The 27,079-nt window shown below is 56.6% G+C and overlaps 2 protein-coding genes across 3 annotated transcripts; one reads left to right on the forward strand and one right to left on the reverse strand.

Moving 5' to 3' along the window:
• The first annotated feature begins 265 nt into the window (after window positions 1-265).
• LOC117648456 lies at window positions 266-2,335 on the forward strand. Of its 2 annotated transcripts, XM_034390960.1 has the most exons (7): window positions 266-362; window positions 474-658; window positions 733-843; window positions 927-1,093; window positions 1,174-1,342; window positions 1,417-1,544; window positions 1,635-2,335. In XM_034390960.1, the coding sequence occupies exons 2-7, from the start codon at window positions 640-642 to the stop codon at window positions 1,887-1,889; spliced, it is 849 nt and encodes a 282-aa protein (XP_034246851.1). In that variant the 5' UTR covers window positions 266-362; window positions 474-639; the 3' UTR covers window positions 1,890-2,335. The 2 variants fall into 2 exon arrangements, with proteins under 2 accessions (XP_034246851.1, XP_034246850.1); XM_034390959.1 differs by having other exon boundaries at window positions 275-658.
• Window positions 2,336-5,221: 2,886 nt separating this feature from the next.
• LOC117648457 (homeobox protein orthopedia) lies at window positions 5,222-25,944 on the reverse strand. The gene is made up of 5 exons (XM_034390961.1): window positions 25,821-25,944; window positions 24,519-24,949; window positions 9,690-9,873; window positions 8,059-8,235; window positions 5,222-6,909 (listed from the first exon to the last, which is right to left on the reverse strand). Exons 1-5 carry the CDS (start codon window positions 25,861-25,863, stop codon window positions 6,842-6,844), a joined length of 903 nt encoding a protein of 300 aa, XP_034246852.1. The 5' UTR covers window positions 25,864-25,944; the 3' UTR covers window positions 5,222-6,841.
• Between the last annotated feature and the right edge of the window lie 1,135 nt (window positions 25,945-27,079).

Consider the following 27,079-nt stretch of genomic DNA (forward strand, 5'->3'; position numbering starts at 1 on the left):
CGGGACACGCGCCTGGGGTAGCGCCGCGCGTCGTTCTCAGCGTGGGGTAGCGTCACGGCAGTGCCTGTGATCGCCAATTTTCTTTTCATTTCGCCCAGTAAAAATAAGGATTGCAAAACTTTTTTTAAAATTTTCTGAGAGTGTCTAGTTTCTGATTGGTGTCTAGTGTCCTCTAATACACGCGAAAACCGTTCGAAATAATCAAAAACAAGCAAGTGTTGATTTGCTCTATTCGCAACACACTATCGGTATTCGCAGTCAGCCCGGTTTTCGCGCCTCGCGCCCGCACCCCTCGCACGCACGCTACTCGCCGGATGACAACAAGTTGTCCGACCCTTAGCCTAGTTTCCAAGTCTTTGATTGTGAGTGACGCGCTGACAGGACTCTGGAAATTTGTCCAGAACATGAAAACCAAGTGATTGACGTAAAACAGTTCTGCAGTGTGTCCCCTTGTGGAAAAAAATGTTTGGCAGGAGCCACCGTAAGGACAGAAGTCACGCGTCGAACAGGCAGCAGGACGTCCCCAACCACTTCACTGAGTGGCAAGAACGCAAGGACCGCCTGGAGAGAGAAATCGAGGAGCTACGAAAGAAGAAACAAAAGCTCGAAAACAAGTTACCTGATCCAGAGTGTGAAAGAATGTTCATGATGTGGGGAGGTGAGGTGTGATACACATCAGGCTTCATTTCAAACCTGTTCTTAAGTTACTAAGTATCCTGTTCTTTTTTTCAGGCTGTGAAATTAATGAGTCTACGGAAACGACTTTGCATATAACATTTAGACCTTACCATCAAGGCAAGCTTTGTGACACGTATTCCGTGTCTTTCAGTAAACTTGGATCTGGTGAGTGTCCATTGACTTTGTAACTTTCTTGGGAAGCATGTTTTTGAGGAAACTATTTCTTAAGCCTTATGGTTATTTTGCAGTCTGGACAGCCGCCCACTTTGTCCTCCCACACTCAATCAGATCCTTTCGGGAACGCGTTGAGGAAGCTGATCTCTCATCAGTTCATAGGCTTGCAGATTTCATTCGTTGTTTGCAACATGAAGTAAACTTATTCATTTGGAGACGAGAGCAATTTAACCAAGCCAAGGTTTGTTTAAACAACTTTTGCCTTGTGTCATTGATCACTGTTCATACTAACTATGTTGTCTGTGTTTGTTCTGCTTTCAGTCACTAGTCTCTCCATCACTTGCAATCCACCCCAGTGTGAGCACCACTGAGGTCCAGCTGATTTGTCATGTCGATGATAAGGCTGGCTCGGAGCTGAGTAAAGCGTATATTCATTTACATTATCAATCACACAAGTATCTTCCAGTTCGTATAGAAATTGAATTTGATGGTATGTCCTTTCCTGTGTGCTTGAGTATTAAGGTATAAACTTGAGATTGGTTAACCAGCTTTCTTTTTTATCAGCTGGCAGTGAGGAAGACAAGGTGGAATTCATAAAACAGGTTTCTATCTTGAACACGATGCCGCTAAAAGATGCTCTCATCACAGCTTTCACAAGTAACACAAGTACAGAAATGCCTTTGGAGTCAAATGTAAGTTACTTCTTCTAACCTATCTACTTCAGTACTTACATGAATCAGTAGCAGCACTTCAAAAACTGATAAATGTGCTCATGTCTGCAGACCGGCCCTCTACCTGAAACTAAAGCACCAGCTGTGGAGAGAGAGTCCACTCAAGCCTGGTATTCTGGTAGGCAACGATCATCATCCTCTGGGTCTGCGAAAGAAAATGAAAGAAGAAGGCCTCCCACCAAAGCTGAGCTTAAGCACTTTAGATCTGATTCATCAATCCCATTTATGTCTCGACCAAATGATAGAAACCCTAAAAGAAGACCAAGAAAGCCAAGAAATTTTGACCAATCTCATCCTGTTAAATGAATGTCGTGCTTTCTGTCCTCTCACCAGACACAAATGTATTTCAATGCAATTTATGCGCTTGTGTTTTTTTCGATCTATTTTTATTAGTGTTACTGATTATGTTAGTGCCTAATCTCGGACATAATCATTATTTTTGTTGATCTCTTAAATATATATAAGTATTCTTATGTATTTGATTCTCTTGCCATATCAATACTCAAATAATTATGCAGTTTGTTGCATTGAATGTATTTTTATCCAGACTATACCCCAATTTTAATTTTTTTTATTTTTACTTGTGATAAATGATGTACCTAGATTCATAAGGTTCTAGTAGCCATTTATTCTGAAAGTATTTAGTTATATATCAGTTATGAAAAAAAAGTTCAAGGAACTATTTGTTCTGTGATTATTTATTCATGTAACACTTAAGAATAGAAAGCACTTTCCAAAGACAGCAGTGAAAACTATTTTTTTTTTTTAACCTTTTGATTTTAGACTAAATTAATTAAAACAAAATCTCTGATTTAGTGTATGAAGTTGATGTCATTTGATGATAGGATGACAGTGGGGTTGTCCCTCATTATTATAGTTGTTTGACTTCTTATGTCGCATTGACAATGATTTTGATATCTTCCGACTGCGATGTCTCCTCCAAGTTCCGGCTTGCTTGAATAAATCAACCTTTAAAAAAATCCAAGCAGATAATTTCATGTCAATTCCTAATAATAACAAACCGAACTGTGAAAGGGATCAAGGAAGTGTAGACAAACAGATTTGAAACAGTTGCCTCGGCTTCGGCATGTTCAGCTGGTTGAGCTGTGGGTCGGCTGACGGCGGAGTACAACCGATTCGCTGAAAGCAGAAAGGCGAGGCTGACCAAGGAGACACGGAGGTGCCCTGGCATCGTCTTTCCGAGCACGTTGTCGCCCCGCCTTGTCTTGTCGCCCCACCCCGCCGACACGCCGCCGACCTCCAAGCGTTTAGTTTGTATCCCGGTCCCAGCGCCGCTGCGCGCGACTCAGCGTGACTCCGCGGGCCGCTCGGTGCCGTTTGATCCCGGTGGTTATCCCCCGGTAATCCGCCACTGGATTTATGTGCAGAGAGAGAGAGAGAGAGAGGGACTGCAGCCTCGCCCCGACAGCCGCCTTGTTTTGTGTGCCGGACGTGCGGAAACGCACCGCCAGCCTGAGTCGTTTTCGTCGCTCCGTCTCTCTCGCACTCATGGGGCGTCCCGCGTAGGTGCGAGAGAGACCGAGCGACGAAGACGACTGTCTGCGTTGGCGCAGCCAAGGGGGCTGTACCCGCTGTCACTTCGTCGCTGTCTCTCTCGCTCACCCATGGACCGCCCCATGAGTGCGACAGAGACACAAGGGCTACGCCGATGCCCCACGCGGCGGTACAATCAGCTTCAAGAGTGTCGGATCGGCCGGGCCTACACTAACCATGATCAGTGTGGCCCACTGCGTCATCGGACTTGTCTCGTTATCCCCGAGAGCGTCCCCAAGAGAGAGGGGGCGGCCCGGCCGTCGTCCAGCGGGTTGATTCCGAGCTCCGCACCCCAACGGGCCGCTCCACCAGTGCGAGAGAGACAGAGCCCCGCAGCCTCCGCTCGGACGCCAGACTTGTTCGGGAGCTTGTTACTGACGCCCCATGCTGCACTCGTGCCGCCCGTTCGTTTCGCCAAAGGCGCCAAAGCCCCGCGGCTGAAGGCCGTGCCGTCGCTCCACGAGTGCGAGAGAGACGGCGCCGTGATTCAGACAGAGGCCCCACTGCGGCCCGGGCACAAGCCTCCATTTGGATTTGAGCTGTGCTTTTCTGGTGTAGTGGGACTCGAACCAAACGCGCCGGCCAAACGAGGTATTGCGTGTTTGATCTGAAATCAGTTCGATTCGGTTGCACGCGTGTCGAGCGGGAATTTCCTCGTGGACGCGGTTAGGGTCGTGTGGGAGTTCCCTGGTGGTACCTATGTCTTCCTCTTCTTTCCCTTGGTCGGTCTCACAGCTGTCTCTCTCCACCACCGGAAACCGCGAGCGGTGACCTCGGTCTTCCGGTGGTGTGCGGTCTGGTCACCGCGTCACCGCCTCAGGCAGACGCAGCGTTCGCGCAACACGGTCTACACGGCCTCCGTCAGCACATTCTGCTGGCACACTGCACCCCTCTGCAGCGTGCTGCCATCGCGCGGCGGACTCGCGAACTACTGCCGCACAGTGGGCCAGCAGAAGACCAGCACCGGCGGCCAAAGTCGCGTTTTGAGCTCCAGAGTCGCCGAAAAGGACTCGAACCGAACGTGTGACCCCACAAAAAGGATTGCTCTCCGAACGAGGAATCCATTGGTGGGGGTCACACGTTCGGTTCGAGTCCTTTTCGGCGACTCTGGAGCTCAAAACGCGTCTCGAGTTTCGGCCGCCTGCGCCGTTCTTCTGGTCCACTGTAGAGCGGGGAAGATCTGAAAACATGTCCACAGAGTGTGGCGAACCCGCCGTGTTCGCACGGTGCTGTCGTCTCTCTCGCCCCCGAGGGAGGGAGAGAGAGAGAGAGAGAGAGAGAGAGCGACAGCGCGGAATCGGTCTGCCGGCAAGGACGGGCCGGACGGCCGAGCAGAATCGGCGGCTCCGGCCCGGCTCTGTTTGTTTAGCGTCCCGGTGCCAGAACCAAGAAGCAGGGGCACGGCGAGGAGGCACGGCGTCGTGGGGCACACAGGGCCGCGCTGTGTCGGCGGCACGGCGGCACGGCGGCCACCGCCAACCGCGATCCTCGGTGCACCGGCGTGCCGGCTAGAGGCGCTAGAGGCTCCCACGAGCCCCATCGCCCATCGGTGGGAACATGAAGGGAACGGCCGCCCTGTGTGTGTGTGTGTGTGGCCGTGAGAGCCGAAAGCCCGGGCTGCAAGTCGCACGTGGTGCGACATACGACGCGCTGCCTGGTAGCGCATGCGGCCAAAACTCCCGACGCGTTTTGAGCTCCATAGTCGCTAAACAGGACTCGAACCGAACGTGTGACCCCACCAATGGATTGCTCTCTCAACGAGGAATCCATTGGTGGGGTCACACGTTCGATTCAAGTCCTGGTAAGCGACTCTGGAGCTCAAAACGCGTCTTGGCCGCCGGTCTCCTGGCCCTCTGTGGCTCGGGCGGCCTCGGGCGGCCTCGGCCCCTGCGGAGGCAGGCCACCGTCCGGGTAGCGGTGTCTGGCGGCACGGCCTGTCCCGTTCTTCGCAGGCGCTCTCTCCCGCTCTCGCCACGCTGAGCTCGCAAAGCGCGCGAAACGCCCTGTTTTTGAAAAGCAAAGGGAAAGCAGCGAGGAGAGTCTCGTTGAGGGCTCTGAAGCTGAAGAAATTAGGACACCGCATAACTTCCGACTATGTACACTGTTTATTGTACAATAATAATATACTTTTTATCTAGACATTTTTGGCCACTGAAAAAGAAAATCAAATGACAACACATTGTTTATCATAAGGATAAAAAATATCTACTAGGAATGATGACATGATTCGATCTCATTGACTATTTGCTTTGGAGTGGAACATAGGAAAAGATGGTAACCAACATTTACGCAGAAACTGTACCTACATTATTGTTACCTACATAACGAGACTGCGCAACAACCAAAAAATTAGACACATTTTGTTAACACATACGACGCACCATGAGACTAGCGGTCTCACGAACGCACAGAACATGAAATTATTATTTTCAGTCGGCCGAATGACAAATTATTCCAAATTTTAACACCAAGCAATGCAAAAAGCGGAAAAATTTCCAAGCTTCGTTAGATATCTGTTTCTTCGATATCATACAGCCTAGGCCAGAAACACGCCGTAAAGGAGTTTGGTCTCTCAAAATTACAACACCGTGGTGAGTGAGCACGTACTATGACGAAAGTGCTACCCCTTTCACAAACGTCCAAACAATCCACAGTTCAAACACGAGGACTAGATGTGATTCAGACATGAACCACCTTATAAGATACACAGAATAATTCATTATATAATCGTATACTTTGTTTTTACTGGTAAGTCTCAGGGCTGAAAACAGGCCCCTCAGCCGCGTATACAATTCATCGTATACTAGGTTGGGATGCGAAGAACAAACTAACCGCGTAGAGTCGCTAGATGGCGAAGTCTGGACAAGTTTAGGCCATGAAGTAGATACTTTTCAAACGCGGAGTCAAAAGTGACTCCCTCGCAGCCTCTTCTCGCTCTGTCATACATCACAAAATGGAGTACTCTTAGCACTAACAATAATGAAGGAGCAGTACAATAATCTCTAGAGCAGGTACTGAATGTACAAATTAAACTTTGTCCCACGCACACATTGGCCGAGTCGACTCGACCCGAGCGACTGCTCGTGTAGAGTCGCGTCAACACGTGGCCAACCAAAACAAAAGAGGAAGGTTTAGTTTCTCATTTCCGAAAACGCATACTAAAATATTAACAATATCCTATCAAAATAGCGTCGCACCCATCGGTGTAAAATCGATGGGAATCGGGGTGCTGGGCGCACTTCCAAACAGATAGACTCGTATACAAGTTGAAGTAATGTTTGGGGGTCACAGGGCCAGAATCCAGGGGAAGGAACTTAAAATTAGAACGACCGAGACAAACAACTCAGCACAAATCACTTGAAAACAGAACGGGAGACGCGTTTAGTCTGCAATTAATCAGCTAAATATCACCAGAAGCGATGCATAAACATCGCCGTTTTGATACATAATAAATCAACATACAACAATCGCACAAATGACTGGGTTTTTAGTTTTTCCCTTACAAATCCTAGAATATAGCCAAACAACATCACTGAGCTTTGACCAACTTTTGGCAAGTCTGGTGTCCCTCGTGCCAAGGGGGCCTCCGACCGGGAAGCAACCTCCTTTTTGACAGTGCTGCGCCTCGCGGGGGCCCCCCTGCGGGGCGGGGCGAGGCGGGGCGGGGCGGGGCGGGGCGGGGTGTGGCGCGGAAAGAGTTGCTGTCAGTTGAGAGTCTCGCTCCCCACCCCGATGCCCGCGCCGCTCGAGTCATGGCCGTAGAAGACGGGATCTGCAACAAGAGACACTGTGAGTCCGCTGCAGTGCCCGCAGAGGCCACAACTCTAGACGCGTAGTCGCTGAATGGGACTAGAATAGAACGTGTAGCCCCAACAATGGATTGCACTCCGAACGAGGAATCCATTGGTGGGGTAACATGTTCAGTTCGAGTGCTGCTGAGCGACTCTGGAGTTCAAAACGCGTCTAGTTTTGGCCGCCTCCACCGGTCTTCTAGTCCACTGTGCGCTTTGGGGCCCTTGCCGGGGAAAATGGCGGGAAAATGAATGGAAGGAATCACGAGGTCGTTGACGAAGGCACGAAGGCCTGATTGAAATTAATGAGGTGACACGCAGCGCTCCTGGCGACCAATGCTCGCATCCGCGCAGCCAGGGCGCAGCCACGGCAGTGTGCCGGCAGTCTTACAGTGTGCCACAGTATCGAGCGCAGCGCGAGCAACGCCCTGGTTCGCCGGCCGGCCGCCAGGGTGCGCTGCGCTTGCCGCTGCCTGCCTGCCGCACAGTGGGCCAGAAGACCGGCGCGGGCGGCCAAAACCCTAGACACGTTTTGAGCTCCAGAGTCGCTAAACAGGACTCGAAACGAACGTGTGACCCCACCAATGGACTCCTCGTTCGGAGAGCAATCCATTGGTGGGGCCACACGTTCGGTTCGACCCCCATTTAGCGACTCTGGAGTTCAAAACGCGTCCAGAGCTACCGGCCTTCTGGCCCACTGCGTGCCTCGGCGTGCCTGCTGGTGCCTGCACGGCCGGCGTGTCGCAGGGGGCCGTGAGCAGCCGAGAGGGCGGAGGGACGCGTTTCACAGCTCCATGGGACATGGCACCGCACGGCACCGCACGGCTCCATGGTTCAACTACCCGCAGCACATCCGCTTCACACGTCCGAGTCTCCGACTGTTCGCCCCCTCACTCGCTGCCCGCGCTGGAGGCCTCGGCGGGGCCCGGCAAGGCAAGAACAACGTGCCCGTTTTGTGTTACCTTTCCGAAAGCGGAAATAGTCAGAGTCACCGTCTTCGACTGATGGTTTTTTGAGGTCGCCTGAACAGAAGACCGGTGGAGGCGGTCAAAACTCTCGACGCGTTTTGAGCTCCAGAGTCGCTAAACGTGAACGCACGTGTGCCAATGGATTGCAGCACTTCGCCTTACCCAGCGTGTTGAGGCCGTAGTGGCCGGGGTACACCGAGGACCCGTTGGAGGCCATGGAGGTGGCGATGTTGAGCCCGGCGTTGAGGCCGCCGCCGAGAGAGCCGCCCTGGTTGAGCTGCCCGAGCGACTGGCCGAAGCTGCTCATGGGAACCCCGCCCTGGCTCAGCTGCGTCAGGCCTGCAGAACAACGGGACCAGTCAACAACAACAACACAACAACAACAACAACAACAACAACATGGGTGAGCGTAAATCCCAGGCGACCAGTGCGAAAAAATTCTCACCACCATTTTCACTTGAAAGGTATACAAAAAGCAGCACTTGACCACAGTAAAGTATAGACAAGAACTGCAAATCTTTTCCCCCTTCTTTAGGCCGGCTACTGTGGGTGTTTCTGTACTGCTGGTATTCGAACCCACTCCTTCTTACCCTGAAGACCACAGCTGTACAATGAATGAATGAATGAATGTATGTGAGTGCTGGACACTGCTCTATTGCTCCATGACCGGGGCAGGGGAGGGGGTTGGGGGGGGGGGGGGGCACAGTAGCTCTGGCTTCTGGTGAATCATTGAGCCGGCGAGTGGTATCGGGAGGGGGAGGGGAGGGGGAGGGGAGGGGGGAGGCATTAGACTGTAGGTGCGAACGGGGCGGCCAACGGCAGGCAAAGTCAGGCAAAGCCGAGTCGAAGCACACGTGTCGACGTGGAATTTGGGGTAGGCGGCCTGGACGGCCTGGACGGCCCACAGTGGGCCAGAAGAGCCGCGGAGCGGCCAAAATTCTAGACGCGTTTTGAGCTACAGAGTCGCTAAATGGGCCTCGAACCGATCGTGTGACCCCACCAATGGATTGCTCTCCGAACGAGGAAACCATTGGTGGGGTCACACGTTCGGTTCGAGTCCCATTTAGCGACTGTGGAGCTCAAACCGCGTCTGGAGTTTCGACCGCCTCCACCGGTCTTCTGGCAAGTCCACTGTGCGCGGGCCTGGCCGGGCCTAGGTGCGATCGCCTCGAACCGGATCGCGGCGGTTGCGCCGCTGTCTCTCTCGCACCCCGACGGCATGCCGACGGCAAGGCCCGCGAGTGCGAGAGGGACGAGGCGACGAAGGACGGAGCGTGTGCGAAGCCATGCAATCCGACGGTGCAATCGCAATCAAAACACGCGACGAAACGCAATCCGAAAGTGAATCTGGCGTTGCAGTTGTTTGCAGTAGCGATGCGCCCCAGCGAGGTACGCCGTCTGTCTGTCTGTCTGTCTGTTGGAGGGCGTGGCTCAAGAGTAAAAGAAGCGATTTGTCACACAGCGAAGCGACTTGAGAAGCGGCCATAAAACGACCCCCCCCCCTCTTTTTTTGCCGCGGCAGCGCTCGAACCAGAGCAAGAGCATTGACCTGCAAGAGCGCCAACGGGTACATGGTACCTTCGGAACGGTGCTAGGCTGGGCTGGGATCTGTCTGGATCAAGGTGAAAATGGTGGTGCACTTCATAAAGAGCATGGTGACTGTACGCCTTAGTTTTGGCAGTACACAGTGGGCCAGAAGACCGTTGGATGCGGCCAAAATTCGTTCGGTTCGAGTGCGTCCGGGATTTCGGGCCGCCCCCGGCGGTCTTCTGGGCCACTGTAAGGGGACTTACTTGACGTCATGGTGGACACCCCCCAGCGCGAGTCTGGCGAGCCGAACATGGTGGAAGGACACAGCGAGTCGGACATGGCGCCGAAGGGGGGCAGGCCGTGCGACGGCAGCAGCCCCCCGGCGCGGAACGCGTTCGAGGTCTTCTTGCGCTTCTTCCACTTGGCGCGCCGGTTCTGGAACCACACCTGCAGACACACCAAAAGTCACATGAGCACGTTCAACTTACAGTGGGCCAGCAGGCCGGTGGAGGCGGCCGAAACTCTAGTCGCGTTTTGGGCTCCAGAGTCGCTAAACGGCACTCGAACCGAGCGTGTGACCCCACCAATGGATTCCTCGTTCGGAGAGCAATCCATTGGTGGGGTCGCACATTCGGTTCGAGTCCCGTTTAGCGACTCTGGGGCTCAAAACACGTCTTTACAGAGTTTTTGAAAGTGTTCCTGAAATCCATTCGACTTCTCGGCTCCCTGCACTCGAGACATCGCGCTCCATCCGACTGGGCGTCATCGAATCCAGGAACTTGGAAAAGGCCCCTCTCTTTCCCAAGTCCTTTCTTATTGCTCGGCGGATCGGCTCCAGGCCGCTCCAGGGCTCCGACTCCAGGTTGTCGACCCTACGCCCTTCTCCCCCCCCCCCTCCCCCCCCCCCCCCCCCCTCTCTCTCTCTCCCCTCGTTCCGACGTTCCGCCACTGCGTTTGCGTCCCCACTCGTAAACAGCGCCATTTCCTTTCCTTCACGGCTCTTTTATTTGCAGGGACTTGTTTTTCAATCACGGAGGGGGGCGCAAGGCTGCAGCCGTTTCCGTCGCTCCGTCTCTCTCGCACCCGTGGGGCCGTGGGGCGTCGCCCGTGTGTGCGAGAGAGACGGGCGACTCTCGGAACCAGTCTGCAGGGGCCGAACGCTGGAGGGTCGCAGATTCACCCTCCAGATTTTGGCGGCCGGTTTGAAATTGCCAACAACCTGCTTCGAGACGAAAATCCCCCTCTCCCCCCCCCAAAAAAAAATAAAGATGAAACGACAAAAAAAAGTGGTTCTGTCGTCTAATGGCGAAGTGGTGTTGGGTGGCCGAAGCGAGGGGAAGGTAGCGCCACCTCCAGGAAACGCGTGGTCGCGCAAAAATGAAATTGTTTTTTTTTTTTTTTGGAAAACATCAATTTATTTCATTTTTTAACAAATAATAGATAAACGAATACAATAAATATGAAAATAAAATTCAGGTACTTCAATTTACAGAGATCGGGAAGTCCCAGGACTGCTTTCCACCGGTATAAACCGCCACCAGCTCAATTTTTAAAAGCAAAACCGAAGGACATTTCAATTTTTTCATGAAGTTCTGTAGCCAATAAGGGACCTTACGATTTTAGCAATAATTTTTATGAGGGTAAAAATTCAAGTTTTGTGGCCGAGTCTCTCTGAGGCAGTGAGACTGAGACAGCATGGTGATGCGATATTTTTTTTTGTCCAGTCCCACTTTTGCGGTGTTTTTTTTTTTTGCGGTGCCTGGTGACACTGCCTGGTGTAACAGATGCCGGGAGGCGTGGCGCGCGGTGGCGCGGTGGCACGCTGCGGTCCCACAGGACCGCGCACGCCGCGCACCCATTAGCTGGCTGGCTGCCCTGGCTGCCCGGCTGGCGTGCGCGGGCAAGCAGGCAGGCAGGCACGCTGCCCGCGCGGTCGGCGTGCCGTGCCCACCGTGCCCTAGGTCGGGTCGTGTCAGAGACTAGGCGTCACGGAGCTGACAGCCTGACACCAAGGTCAGAGAGGGTGCCCAGTAGTCGCAGCCAGCGGGGCTCGCGCTTTGCAGAGTAGGTGACGCACTCGCGATATCTGGCACGGCCGTGCCAACGGCTGCCAAAGGCTGCCAGCCAGAACACCGGAGCAGGTGACCACAACTATAGACGCGTTTTGAGCTCCAGAGTCGTTAAATGGGACTGTGTGACCCCACCAACGGATTCCTCGCTCCAAGAGCAATGAAGTTTGTAAAGTCAAATTTTAATGTCGTAAAAAATAAAAATCACGTTGCATGAATTTATTGTCCTGGCGGCCTTGATTTTGGCACAGTGTACCCCCGCGCTGTGTGTATCCATTTCATGCCACTCAAGAGGATAAAACCGTCCCGCCCCGTCGCGCCTCTCGCGGAGTCACTGTGACACGCCGGGGCGATGCCGTGGCCATGCCGAGGGGGAGGCAAGACTAGGCCAGCCACTTCATAACAACGCAGATAAATCATATTCGCATTACCGGTGCCACAACACTGCCAGAAAGAAAAGTAAAACGGGGGGGGGGGGGGTGCTGAGTATGGTTAGTTTTGAGTGGTAGATGAACTTTTGGGGATATGACCGGCAATGAATGAATGAATGAATGAATGAATGAATGAATGAATGAATGAATGAATGAATGAATGAATGAATGAATGAATGAATGAGCGGGTGCGCTCGTCCTTTCGCCCGCAAACTGTGACTTCTCGTCAACATTTTTGACGTGCCACTTTATTTGTAGACACCGACTGAGTGCCACCGGCAGCAGGGGGTGGGGGAGCAGGGGAGGGGTGGGCAGACAGGCATCCCGTGTCGAGTAGATGTGCTGCTGATGTACATACATAGCCGTGCTAATTTATTCATTTCCAGAAAGCCGTATAAAAAGAACGGGTTTCGATGCGGGTGGGCTTGGCCCTGACTTGCCCACGGCCTGCCATCCTCGCTAGGGGACTGAGTGAGAAGGACGCATTCCGAAAGTCATTAACTTTTAGAGCACTTTCAGTTTCGGTGCGAGAGATTATTGTGCTTGAACTGCGAAACAAAATCGGTAAATTTTAAAAATATACGGCGAAAATTTAATTTGGCAGTTAATTCATGGCAGTGTACTAGCGCCACGCGGATACGCTTTGCTGCACCGTAAAACACTATCGGGGCGAAATAAAATCCAGGAGCGCGAAAACAATAAAATGGAAGCTCGGGAATTCTTCAATAAAGTGACAGAGAGAGAGAGAGAGAGAGAGAGAGAGAGAGAGAGAGAGAGAGAGAGAGAGAGAGAGAGACGGCGCGCCATTTCGGAAAAGTGGAGGGGCGGAACGGAACGCGGGAACGTCCCGCCCGCGCCGCCCCACCCCGCCCGCGCCGTCAAAACACGTGGCGGGGCGTGGCAGAGGGGCGCTGGGAGGGGCGCACCAAACGGCGCAGGAATGGCTGCCGAGCACTGCCGAGCGGGGACGCTTTGCCGAAACGGGGAGCACATTTCAGAGAGAGTTTTCGACGCCGTGTCTGTTTCGCGGAGCCTCTGACGTGCAGCCCTTGATCGTTTAAAAGGGGCATTTGACGTTCGGAAGAAAGACGGGAATCAATTTGACGTGGCACTGCAGCACTGAACAATCACCCTCGGTCAAGAATCAAGCCCAAGTTTTGTTTAAAATATGGGCTGCAAAGAAAGAAAGAAAGAAAGAAAGAAAGAAAGAAAGAAAGAAAGAAAGAAAGAAAGAAAGAAAGAAAGAAAGAAAGAAAGAAAGAAAGTGTGGAGCTCGGCAAAGGGGGTTATTAACCATATAAACATGTCTTTTAAATCCCTCAGCTAATAACCTGGCCTGCGAACGCCCTACCCCCGGTCCTGCCTGCAACACCCCACTCCCATTTCCCCTCCTATTCGACCACACAAAGCCCACACCGTGAGGGTGGGGGTCCACACGCACACACACACAAGCATTGCACAACATGTTGTGCCATGTATTGTCCCTCCGATCGACTTCCCTGCCTTATAATGTTTCTCCGCGAGGGAAGGAATGGATCTGGAAAAGTGTCAAACAAATAAAAGTGACCACGCTGTTGCGTCATACCTCCAACGGACCTAGTGTTTTCACCACCAGCACTAATTTTTTAGAATCAAAACGCTTGGGGGGTAGGAACAAAAGGGTGTGTTTCTCATGCCCGTATTCTCGGTCAACATTTAAGGCAAAAGACATTTTTTTTTACATTTTACCGCCTGAACTTATTTTGTGTGCAGCGGTTGGCAGCAGTGTAGGCGGGATTTGTCCGGCAGGGTGGCCAACGCAACGCAACGCGGCGGCAGATTCACCGCCTTGTCACCTCGTTACTTTGCGGTACTGTACACAAATCCAAACGGCCGGGGTGCGGCGCCACGCTACGCCACGCCACTGCAACCACTGCAGCAGCCCGGCGCCATTAGTGTCCTGATGTAAGAATGATGCCCCGGAAGGGAGCGAGCCTCGCACAGTGTGCCGACCCACGAGGGGAGGTGCCGACAGTCATCAGGCATTGATCAATAATCTGGTGCAAAAGGCGAAAGGAACGCCGGTATTCGAACCTTCGACTCGGCATTTTGATGGTGTCAGACGTGGTTGCTGTTCCAGGGCTTTATCATTACAGAAACTAAAGTTTGTTTTAACTTTGGGGCAGATTTTATCAAGGGCAAAAATTTGGGCCGATTTCGAAGTTAAGACAGTGGTTTCCAAATTTTTTTAGAAAATTTAGAATTTTTTTAAAGAAAATTTTAGATTTTTATGAAACAACAAATCTGAGGTCTCCTTTTTTGCGCCTGAGTATGCACATATGCAGTGTAACCCTCACACATCGCCCTAAATGACACACATGCATGAAGGTGAATTCAGCAGATGCGTAAAAAAAGGCGGTTGTTTCGGGTTATTATGACACCATTCGAATAGATGGCCTTGCCTCCTCCGAGCACAGCTTCGAGCCGGGGAAGCGCAGATTGCGCGGAGGGAGTGCAGGGGGTGCAGGGGAGCAGGGCGACGCGACGCGCCACCCCAGCCATATGCACTTCATCGCTTCGCCTTCATTTGTTTTGTTTTTGGCGGGTGAATTGGCGGTAACGCGGGGAGAAGCTGTCATAAATACATAGAGGGCGCTCTAGTTGCTTTGATTTGTTTTAGCACCGTGCGGGGATGGGATGGAACGGAGCATCGGGGCGGGGGTGCAACGCAAGAGTGCAGGTTACCCAGCACGGGAAACGACGGGAAACTTTCTTCCAGAGTTTGACTTTTGCTCGAACCGAGCGTGTGACCCCACCAATGGATTCCTCGTTCGGAGAGCAATCCATTGGTGAGGTCACACTTTCGGTTCGAGTCCCATTAAACGACTCTGGAGCTCAAAACGCGTCTAGAGTTTTGGCCGCCTCCACCGGTCCTCTCTCTGGCACACTGTGCGCCTCACCTCGCCTGCCATCAAAAAGCTAAAAAGCTTTGCGCAGCCATTACGAGGCAAGCCGGGCGATAGCCTCCCCAAAGGCCACCCGATGGCCGGCCACGCCAGCCTCGCTAGCCTCGCGAGGGGGAGCGCCAGGGCCAGGCTCTCGATCCAAATCCATTCAGAAACGCGCGGACCGCATCTTCACGCACACACACCAATGCAAACACACAACCCACTTACATAGCGAGGGCACTAACGTTTTCAGGCGGTTCGCAATGTAGTGCAATTTTCAACACACACCTCAGTCAAACTGCTCAAAACCTTTTTTTTTAATGACTCAGCTCTTTTGAGGTTCCCAGGCGCTTTCTAGAGACTACATTTTTGCCCTTTGGCTGTTCACCACCCGCTGTGTATGTGTGCGCAAGCGTGTGTGTGAGTGTGTGTGTGTGCGCGTGCGTATTTGGTGGATGCGCGGTTTCACAATGGATTGGTGTGTATGGGACCCCTGGGAGCGGCCGCACCCCATACCTGCTTTCACACACACACACACACACACACACACACACACACACACACACACACACACACACACACACACACACACACACACACACACACACACACGCACACGCACACACGCACGCACACAGAGAGGCCGGCACGCTCCATCCCCTAGCTGGTGTCGATGCGAGATAATAAACAATAAACGCGATGTAATTAACAATCTGAGGCCCAAATTAACCGGCATGATGAGCAAAAACGAGCAGGCGGAGTTTGATTTACGCGAAAAAAAAACAACAAAAAAACAGCACTCGCAGATTCTCGCGCATCCCATTATTCGTTAATACTGTGCATATCGATAAATATTTCAGGGATCGGATCCAGGAGGGGTGCTAAAAGTGCAGCGACACTGTAGAGCACAGGAGCCCAGCAGCCACAATTGGTGCCTATGGGCCAGCTAAAATAGTCTATAATTTAAAAAAATGGCAAAAATGGACCGCAAAATTAGTCGTTAAAATTTGGCACCCTCTTCTCCTCATCTGGCTGGGCCAGTGGTTCTTTCACAATACTGCAGCCAAACTAAGGCGGATAATCGCACTCCGTAACAATAAGGCATGCTAAAGGAAGGTTAGGTCAGTTTAAAGTCGGCCCAAAACACGATTTTATAAATATGGCGGCCATCTTTTTCTGAGCGAGACTGAGCGAGACTGAGCGAGACTGAGCGAGACTGAGCGAGACTGAGCGAGCCCCGGCCGGCGTCACCGCCTTTTAATATTCATGCGAACAGGCTGGCTGGCTGCGAAGAGGGCGGTGAAGGCGGCCGAGAAAGAGGGCGTTGTTGATGTACGCACCGTACCGGCCTAGGTAGGAGATCGCCGTGCCGCCCCGCCCCCGATCGATGGCTGCCCCTCCGGCCCCTCCGCCGCCCCCAGCCGGCGCAGCCCCCCGCCCCCAGCGCCGCCCCCGACCGCCCCCGCGCTCAGTGAAGGGCCGCCGAGGGCAGCTGGAAGTGTTGAGCGTCCTTACGGAAATTGCAACGAGGGGTTGGTTCTTTTACGTGCCAGAGCGGCGGTCCACGCACAGTGGGCCAGGAGACCGGTGGGGCGGCCGAAACTCCAGACGCGTTTTGAGCTCCAGAGTCGCTAAGTGGGACTCGGACCGAACGTGTGACCCCACCAATGGATTGCTCTCCGAACGAGGAATCCATTGGTGGGGTCATACGCTCGGTTCGAGCCAAATTTTCCAACTCCTTTTAGCAGTGTAGCAACGTTCCCCGCGGGCTCCGCCCAAGGGTCCACCTGGTCCACACGCAGGCTCAGGGTGGGAACGTTTCACTCTGCTTTGACAGCGCGCTGATTCCGAAAGTCGCTCCGTCTCTGTCACACTGGCGGGGCGTGCGGCGGCAGTGCCGGCAGTGCGAGAGAGACAGCGCGACCGGCGGCCGGGGTGCGGTCACGTGCGCGTTATTGCCCCGGGGCGGCACGCGACGCGCACGCGGCGCGCACGCGACACGCACGCGGCGCGACATGTTTGATTACCCGCGCGATGAGACAACAAGTCAACAAGGGCCGGCCGGACCGCACCGGAAGGACCGGAAGTCGACGGGCGCGACGCTTCCGCTCACTTCCGGTCTGGTGCGACTTCCCTCCTGTGGATCCCGGGAACGTCGTGCGCAGTTCTTTCGCAGCGTACAGGACCAGAAGACCGGGGAGGCGGCCGAAATCCCGGACGCGTTTTGAGCTCCAGAGTCGCTGAATGGGACTGGAACCGAACGTGTGACCCCACCAATGGATTGCTCTCCGAACGAGGAATCCATTGGTGGGGTCACACGATCGGTTCGAGTCCTGTTTAGGGACTCTGGAGCTCAAAACGCGTCCAGAGTTTCGGCCGCCGGCGCCGGTCTCCTAGCCCACTGTGCAGTGGCGCGGCGATATTGAATCCGGTGAAGACGCGCTCTTGACGGCAAGGGGTGGCCGGCGACGGCGTCCCCGGGTCCCCTCACCTGGCCGACGATGCGGCCGCGCTCCCCTCCCCCCACCACCACCTCCTTCCCACGGCCAGCGCGGCACAGCCTTACAGCGTAGCAGCCACCATCACTCGCTAAAATACATAGACACGTGAAGCACGCGTCAGAATATTGCACCGCAGACAGACAGACAGACAGACAGACAGACAGACGGATAGACAGACAGACAGACAGACAGACAAATCGAGGCTGACTCATCCCCCCCCCCTTCCCTGCTGGGTCACCTGCCCACTACCCCTCGCCTGCCTGGGGGCGTGCGTCGGGGTCGGGGCGCCCCGGACAGATGCAGGCCACACCTTTCCACTACCCAGACGCGGACACACACACACACACTCTCTCTCTCTCTCTCTCTTTCTCTCTCTATCTCGCTCATAATTTCCGACCAGAAACACAGATTGACCCCAGCGAAAAATCCGCGGCGTGTCATCGGATTACACCAAAAGAGCAGGAGAAGGAGAAGAAGAAGGAAGAGGAGGAGGCTGCAGCAGCAGTTAATAAAACTGCAAATAAAGTGGTTACTGGGAGGTTAAAGGGGGAGGGAGAGGGGGAGGGCAGGCGAAATGGAACAGACAGAGAGGGAGAAAGGGGGAGAGAGAGAGACGGCAGAGGGTGGCTAGTCATTTTATTACATACGCTTGTTGCTCTGTATACTCCGGGCCTGCAGACTGATTCCGAGAGTTCTTCTCGACGCTCTGTCTCCCTCGCACCCTTACGGGACGCGCCATGAGTGCGAGGGAGACAGAGCGACGAAAACTACTCTCGGAATCAGTCTCCTCGCAGCGGGCCAGGCAGCCTCCCAGCCCGACGGCCTTCAGGGCGTGAACGCACAGTGGGCCAGAAGGCCGGTGGGGGCGGCCACAATTCTAGACGCGTTTTGAGCTCCAGAGTCGCTAAATGGGACTCGAACCGGACGTGTGACCCCACCAATGGATTGCTCTCCGAACGAGGAATCCATTGGTGGGGTCACACGTTGAGTTCCAGTCCCATTTAGCGACTCTGGAGCTCAAAACGCGTCTGGAGTTTCAGCCGCCTCCTCCGGTCTTTTGGCCCACTGTGGAATGCGGTGCGGGGTGGCACCGTGGTGGGACTGCACTGCTAGGCTGCGAGGGTGCCGATGGCTGGGGCAAGCCAGTCTTTTGCTTATTCATTATTGGCCCTCGTTATGATTTCATGTGATCCGTACGACCTTTCCAGGGGCGTTTAATTTTGGATCGGGCGCCGGGGAAGAATGGGACGAAGACGGACGGACGGGCGGACGGGCTGCCAGGCAGACGCACTGCCCGACAGGCACACTCTACAATCCGTGTTCTGCTTCGGCACCACGCTTTCCCGACTACTTTGTCCGTGCATGACAGACTATATATCGGCAAACCGGTCGAGATTTTAGTTTTCAGTCTGAGGATGAAACGGAGGTTGTCGGGGAAGTTGAACGCAGGGCGAAGCAAGGGCGGATCCAGAGGGAGACTCCTCGTTCGGAGAGCAATCCATTGGTGGGGTCACACGTTCGGTTCGAGTCCCACTTAGCGGCTCTGGAGCTCAAAACGCGTTGAGACTTTTGGCCGCCCCCACCGGTCTGCCAGCAAATCCACAGTGCACCTTGCCGTCGGCAGCCAATCCCGTGTTCGATTAACGCGCCGCCCCGCGGAGAGTTTGTCTTGGCCGCACCCTGTGCCAGCGGCACCCACGGACGCCCAGCGTGTCCCCCGAGGACTCTGTCTCTCTCGCACCCCTGCAGCCCGAGCCGCGAGTGCGAGAGAGACAGAGCGGCAGGGCTAGGCAGGGACGAGGCCCAGCGGGGAGCGTGCCCTAAGCGTGGCAGCCAGCCTACAGTGTGTTGTGGGGTTGTGCGTCCTCCCCCACGGCCTCCACCGCGGCCTCCAGGCCTCTAGCGCAGCCCGTCAGACCCCCCCGGACGTGCACGTGCCCGCCGCGCGCAGCTTTAAACCGATTAAAAGAACTCAACTTCCCTAAACGCCTCGCCGCACCCCGACAGCGCCCTGGCCGCGCCCTGGCCGCGCCCTGGCACAGACACACGGGGTTAGCTCGGCCAGCCGGCTGCAAATGAAATTTCCCCACCACGACCGTCGGCAGTATCGCGAATGTGGTTTGTAAATTTAAACTGTCCTCAAAACAAATAATTCGAATCCTCGTTCGGAGAGCAATCTATTAGTGGAGTCACACATTCGGTTCGAGTCCCATTTGGCGACTCTGGAGCTCAAAACGCGTCTAGACTTTTGGCCGCCTCCACCGATCTTCTGGGCCACTGTGCGTCGGCCGGTTGGACTCACGTGGTTGGTGCACTGCACAGGGTTGGCACGGCGCCATGGCGGCCCCCCGGCCTCGTGAAATAATGACACCCAACGAAAAAATGGGAGGGGCCGCCAAAAGATTGATAATATTAAAATTCGCGTGCGGCCCGGCATGACAGCCCGGTGTGTGAGAGGCAAAGAAAAAAAAGAAAAGAGAGGCAGCAACAAAACTCGGAAGGAGCAGGAGAGGAAGCCGCGGCGCTTAAGTTTTTCACTGACTAAAGTTGAGTCGCTCCATGGACTGAAGCGACCTGTAGCGCGGTGGCAACGCCGTGGCAACGCCGTGGCAACGCAGCCAAGGACTCACGCTTCCCGCCCCACACCTGGCTGCCGTGCCTGCCGCGGCCTCCTCGTCGTCAACTCACTTTGGGCGCTACTTGGAAATGAGAAAAGTTTCGACTGGGCGGCACTGACGGCACGCCCGGACCATTTTACCTCCTTGGGCCTCTCTCTCTCTCTCTCTCTCTCTCTCTCTCTCTCTCTCTCTCTCTCTCTCTCTCTCTCTCTCTCTCTCTCTCTCTCTCTCTCTCTCTCCCTCACTCGCCGCCAAGGTCGCTCTTTTACACTCCCACGCACCGCCTGCACCGCCTTGGCGATGCGCCGCCGGACGAAACGCAAAGGGTTTCGGGCCGTATTCCAGGAAGGCGGTGCCTTACAGTGCAGCCGGCAAGTCCGTCAAGGTCGACCCACTCCCCCACCCTCACCTGCACAACGCACAGTGGTCCAGAAGACCGGTGGAGGCGGCCAAAACCCTAGACGCGTTTTGAGCTCCAGAGTCGCTAGATTTGACTCGAACCGAACGTGTGGCCCCACCAATGGATTGCTCTCCGAACGAGGAATCCATTGGTGGGGTCATACGTTCGGTTCGAGTCATGTCTAGCGACTCTGGAGCTCAAAACGCGTCTTGAGTTTCGGCCGCCTCCACCGGTCTTCTGGCCCACTGCGCCTGTGAGTGCGACAGAGACAGCGAATGCTGCCACCGGCCGGCGGCCCTTCGGCAGGCAAGGCAGCCCACCTTTATGACTTCCGATTACCTTCGCTCGGATGCGGCTGTAGCTTTTATTTGATCGGCAGTGAGGGATGCGGAGAAGACCAAAGGGACGCCTAATTATGTGGAGTAAAGCTCAAAGGTAGCACACGCTCCTTGTCTCTCTCTCTCTCCTCTCTCTCTCTCTCTCTCTCTCTCTCTCTCTCTCTCCCCTCGCCCACACGTCGAATACCTGTTGCCCCGTCACTCCGCCACGTGACCGGCATGACACACGCGAAGGGGGTGGGGGGAGAGCACGCGTCGCCTCTGTCTCGATTATTAATGACAAAGAAACTTGTCCTGATTGATTCCGAACGGACCCACTGAGAGTCGCTTTCGCCGCTCTGTCTCCCTCGCACTCATGGGACGTCCCACATGTGTGCGAGGGAGACAGACTCTCAGCCTGCAGCTCAGTCGGCGGGACTGTTGTGCACCCGCAGTCCTGTTCAACGACGTGCACACTGATAGCTCTGCAAAGTGCCCACTTGCTCACGAACAGCTCAATCGGCAGGAACAGCATCGCCAATTCGGCAAACACTGTCGTGGAATTTGCTACCGTTTCGACGATTTCTACGATTAGCATTGGAATTTTTTGTTTTGTTTTTGTGTTTTTTACACGGACCCCTTTGAAATGGAGACTCGTTGGACACGGCGGCAGCGGCGGGCAAAGTCACGGGCCGGTGCTGCGTGTATGTGTGCCCTACGGGGCGGGGCGGGGCGGGGCGGGGCGGGGCGGGGCGGGGCGGGGCGCGGCCTGGGAGGTCCAGCGTTTTCACACCTCCACGCCACCTCCCCCTCCTTTCACCCTCGCGGGGCTGGCGGGGCGTATCCGCCGCGACGTTGCCGCGTTGCAGCACCGCCATGCAAACACACTGGAAGCGCGTTGCACATCGCGGGGGAGTGGCACGGACTGGACTGCCACACCGAGTGGCAGCCAGAGGCTTACAAAATTTGCGGCCGCTCCTTACATGCTCTTTAAAAAAAATAAGACAAAAGTCCGTTGGTAACCCTGCCGCACGTCGGGGAGGTGGATCCGCTGGAGGCGATTGATACTCGTCCGGGCGGAGTGACCACCACACTGCAAGCACCCTGGGGAGGGAGGGGGAGGGGCGCCAAGTCCGGTAAAAAATGAACCGCGGTCGGCCGGCCTACTGCCCCTCGCTCCGTCTCTCTCGCACTGCCGGCGCGCCCCACGTGGGTGCGAGAGAGACAGAGCGAGTCCGCTGGCGACGGGTCGCCGGGTCCTCCGGGACTCCGCCACCTTGTTTTGATGCGTGCGGCCCGGCCCGAGATTTATACCTCCATTTGGGCCTCCGTCTCTCTCGCACTGCCGTGCCGTGCCGTGCCGTGCCGCACGGGGCGACTGCCGGAATCAGTCTGCGAGCTGACCCCTCGCGAGGGTCGGCCGGGCAAGATGGAGCTGCGTGGCCTACCAAGGCGACGAGTCGACGCGTGATGAATAGGCCGGGCAGGGAGGCGCGCAGCCACTGCCAAGCCGCCAAGCGACACCGTCCAAATTAGCCTCCGAGTTATCTCGTTCGAGGCGGCCGCGGGGACACTCGCGCCTTGCGGCCGGGCGTAGGCAACCCGCTCCACGCCACTGCATCGTGTGCCGTTTTTGCCTACCTTAGGGCGTCTCAGGCAGGCACAGTGCACAGTGGGCCAGAAGACCGGTGGAGGGCGGCCAAAACTGATGCGTTTTGAGCTCCAGGGTCGCTAAACGGGACTTGAACCGAACGTGTGGCCCCACCAATGGATTGCTCTCCGAACGAGGAATCCATTGGTGGGGTCACACGTTCGGTTCGAGTCCCATTTAGCGACTCTGGAGCTCAAAACGCGTCCGGGATATCGGCCGCCTCCACCGTTCTACTGGCCCACAGTGTACGGGAAAAGCCTGACCACACCACTTTGACATACGCACAAGAAAGTCAACTAAATTTCTGACCGATTTGAATTTGATTAAGTTGCGAGGGAGGGAGAGAGAGGGGGTAAGACGAGGCTTCCCTGCAGGTGCGGCAGTGGATGGCGGAGAGAGAGAGAGAGAGAGAGAGGAGGACAGACTGATTGATGGGCCTGCTGACTGATCACCCGAAGCCCTGCCTGCCCTGCCTGCCCTGCCCCGGTCAGTCTGGTGATAATGCGCGGTGAAGCCTCGCTCACCATTTTCAGCGCTTCCAGCGAGTCGTTTTTCACCCGCGACCCTAACAGCATTTTAGAGGGGAGACTGCCGCTCCGCCGCGCCGCTCCGCCGCCCTCCCGGGCCGGCCCCTCCCGGCCGCCGCGTCCTCGGGGACCAATGGCAAGACGGCCTGCTTGCCGGCACACTGATTCCTCCGTCTCTGTCGCGCCTATACGGGACGCCCCAAGAGTGCGAGAGAGACAGCGCGACGAGAACGACTCTCAGTGTGCTGGTCGGCCTGCCCGGGGAGCGCACCACAGTGGGCCAGACGACCGGTGGAGGCGACCGGACGCGTTTTAAGCGCCAGAGTCGCTGAATGGGACTCGAACCGAACGTGTGACCCCACCAATGGATTCCTCGTTCGGAGAGCAATCCATTGGTGGGGTCACACGCTCGGTTCGAGGCCCGTTTAGCGGCTCTGGAGCTCAAAACGCGTGTGGAGTTTCGGCCGCCTCCACCGGCCTTCTGGCACACTGTGGCGCCTCGCCGCGGCACCCAGACATTAGCCGCCCCGCTTTTCCATAAAGCTTTCCCGAGCCGCTTCCGAGGGAATGGAAATTTTGTGGCAGTGGCGGCGCGCTGCGGCGAGGACGCCGAGGACTGCGAGTCCCGGCTCCCCCTTGTGCTGACGAAAAGTTTGATGTTGGCGCAGGGAGTTAGCACCTCTGCCGTCTCAGGCTCGTCTCGGCGTCGGCCGGGCCGGCCCCCTGCCCAGTCGCTTTCGTCGCTCTGTCTCTCTCGCACCTGCACGGCACGCCCCGTGAGTGCGAGAGGGACAGAGCGAGGACTCTCGGACCCAGTCTGCAGCAGGCACGCCAAGCACGGCCACGGTGGGGCTCCTCAACAAGGTGCTCGCCCACCTCACCGAACGATTCACGTGCGCCAGCCCGAGTTTTTTCGTCCGGTTGGGAATGTTGGGAAAGATTTAAGCATGCGTGGAGGTTTTTAAGCTTGAGCCCGGAGTGGAGCCGCGAGCGTCTCAGGGTGAATTTGCCAAAGTTTGAGACGCGCCTCGCTCTAGTCGAGCGGAGAGTGGATTCACTTTGGTGTTTTTACGGACAAACGAGAACCCAGCGAACGTTGGAGTTCAATTATTGACCTTGACCTTGCCTACAGTAAGCAGGCTGAGGTTGGCAACCCTTCCGGCACTGGCGCATCGTGGGAACTTGGTGCTTCCAGTGTGGCAGCACTGCTGCAGGCAAGACAGTGTGGCGGCAAAGCGCTAACTGCCGTGCGGTTCATCGACTGCCTGCCAGTCGTAAACCAAGACACGCGTTCAATAAAATTAAGCGATGTCATTACAGAAACGGCCCCCGAAACGGGCCACAGTGGGCCAGAAGACCGGTGGAGGCGACCGAAACTCCAGACGCGTTTTGAGCTCCAGAGTCGCTGAACAGGACTCGAACCGAACGTGTGACCCCACCAATGGATTGCTCTCCGAACGAGGAATCCATTGGTGGGGTCACACGTCCGGTTCGAGTCCCATTTAGCGACTCTGGAGCTCAAAACGCGTCTGCGGAGTTTTGGCCGCCTCCACCGGTCTTCTGGCCCACCATGCTGACGCGAGAGTCACTGGACGAGACGGACTCAAGCTACGGCTCTTGATTCTAAAATTTAAAAAAGTGCGCCACTGACCTGCACCCGGGACTCGGTGAGGGAGATCCGCATGGCGATCTCCTCGCGCATGAAGATGTCCGGGTAGTGCGTCTTGGAGAAGCAGCGTTCCAGCTCGTTGAGCTGCGCCGGCGTGAAGCGCGTGCGGTGCCTCTTCTGCTTGCTGCCCGGCTTGTCGTCGCCGGGGGGCGGGCCGCCGGGGCCGCCCCCGCCCCCGGGCGGCGCGGGGTGCCCGTGGTGGCCGTGCTGGTGGATGGGGCCCCCCGGGGGGTCGCATGGGTGCAGGTGGCCCCGCGACAGGCCGTGCACGCTGCCGTGGTCCAGCGGGCTGGACAGCGGGCTGGACAGTGGGCTGGACAGCGGGCCCAGCGGACTGCCCGGCCCCGCCGACGACTTGAGGGACAGCTCGCCGACGACACCACGCTTCACGTCGCCGCACGCGTCCTTGGGGCCTGCGACAGTGGACACACACGCGTCACGCACAGTGGGCCAGAAGACCGGTGGGGCGGCCGAAATCCCGGACGCGTTTTCAGCTCCAGAGTCGCTGAATGGGACTCGAGCCGAACGTGTGACCCCACCAATGGATTGCTCTCTGAACGAGGAATCCACACGTTCGGTTTGAGTCGTGTTTAGCGACATCTGGAGCCTCAAACGGTAGAATTAAAATTACACTATTTTTTTTTAAACGTACGATTTTTAAAAGAAATTTAAATTGAGAATGGAACCAAACGGTGGCTAGACAAGGAAAACACTGCAAGAGGGCTGAAGTTTCAATAGAGCAGCACTTCGCAACTAAACCTCGTAGAGGCGGCGCAGCGCCGCGACACTGTTTAATCCCAACTTTCAGTTAGCCGCGCGAATATTCAAATGAGTCCGCGGCGCGGCTTCGCGGCTTCGCGGCTTCGCGGCACCGCGTTGCCGAGACTGCACACTGATTCCCAGAGTCGTCGCTCTGTCTCTCTCGCACTCATCGGGCATCCAGTGCAGGTGCGAGAGAGACGGAGCGACCAAGACGGCTCTCGGAATCAGTCTGCTGCCGAGACTGCCCAGACTGGACCAAGAATAGCCACACGCATCCGGCGCAGGATCCCCGTCTGTCTGTCTGCGACCGTCAGTCTAGTGCACTGTCAAATCGGCACTGCCCACTCTGGCCGCGCAGGACAACCGTCGAGGTGCTTCTTGCGCTACGTGAAGGAGGCACGATCGGCGCTGCTTTAGGGCCACAGTCCTCTCAAAAATGCCCCCCCCCCACACACACACACCCACACACACGCACATGAAGGACAAAAATTTGTATGGGAGGCGAAGCTGGCCACTGCCTACCTCCCAGGACGAGTCCCCCCGAGGCGGAGAGGTTGTTGAGCATGTTGGGCCGGAGCGCGGCCCAGGGGTCCGGGAGGTGGTGGGCGTGCTGGGCGTGCTGGGCCAGGTGCCCGGCGTAGTCGTGGAGCACGCCACCCTGCTGCAGGGGGGCTGCCCCCTGGCCGCCCTGGCCGCCCTGGCCGCCGCCCTGGCCGCCCTGGCCGCCAACGTGGCCGTGGAGCTGGTAGGCGTGCTCCGGGTACAGGCGGCCCGGCCCCCCTGGCCCTCCAGGCCCGCACGGCGGGCAGGGCCCGGCGGCGCCCCCTACGCCGCCGACCGGGCCGGCGGGGCAGCCGGGCGGCGGTCCGGGCGTCGACGACGAGGACGCCGACGACGAGGATAGTGTCGGCGACGCGGTGGACGTGGGCGTCGTGGTGGTGAGGGAGGACAGGGCCAGCGACGACCCGGAGGTAATCGAGAGCCACTCCGGCTGCAGACGGTCGCCCTCGGAGCACTTCAGCTTGGCGGATGGCGCGGAGGTCGGCGTCGAGGACGACGTCGAGGTCGGCGTCGAGGACGGCGTCGGTGGCCGCGACGCTCAACAGGGCGGCAGAGCGCGGGCCGGGGGCGGGCGCGCGCCGGCCGCCGGCCACCGCGGCGTCAACGTCGCCAGGATCACGCACTTCCTGACGGCATGCATGAGCGCGCCTCGCGGGGCGTGCAGCACGGAGCACGCGGAGGTCGCCGAGCACGCCAAGCACGCACTGGCCGAGCAGCGCCGCCACTCGGATGCTCGGATTGCGTTAATTAGCAGACCGAACGGTGCAGCCGAGCCGAGCCTGGCCGAGCCTGGCCGAGCCGAGCCGAGCGGACGGCGCACCTAGGCGCACCGCACCACAGTCCTGGACGTCCTGGACCACGCAGGCCAACGCAGCCACGGGACGCGCAGCAGCACCGCGCAGCAGCACCGCGCCGCCTGTATCGCTCCGTTCCGTCAACTCGTTTCAAATTAACTTTTCTATACACAGTGATTTTCTGTTTGCCGGGGTTTTGACACGGCCAGGCCCGAGCAGCCCGGCGGGCGGGGGTGGCGCGCGCGCGGCGCCGTGGTGGGGGCGTGGTGGGGGCGACCGGCGCCGCCTGGTTGGCCGCCGCGGCGCGCGGTGGGGCGGCGGGGCGCCGGGTTGGCCGGCCGAGGCGGGGTGGGGGCGGGGTGGGGTGGGGGCGGGGTGGGGCGGGTAGCGGTGGGGGCGTCGGGCGAGGCCCCGACGGCGTCCTCG

Source organism: Thrips palmi, unplaced genomic scaffold (assembly GCF_012932325.1).
Source record: "Thrips palmi isolate BJ-2018 unplaced genomic scaffold, TpBJ-2018v1 HiC_scaffold_3, whole genome shotgun sequence".
Taxonomy (NCBI): Eukaryota; Metazoa; Arthropoda; class Insecta; order Thysanoptera; family Thripidae; genus Thrips; species Thrips palmi.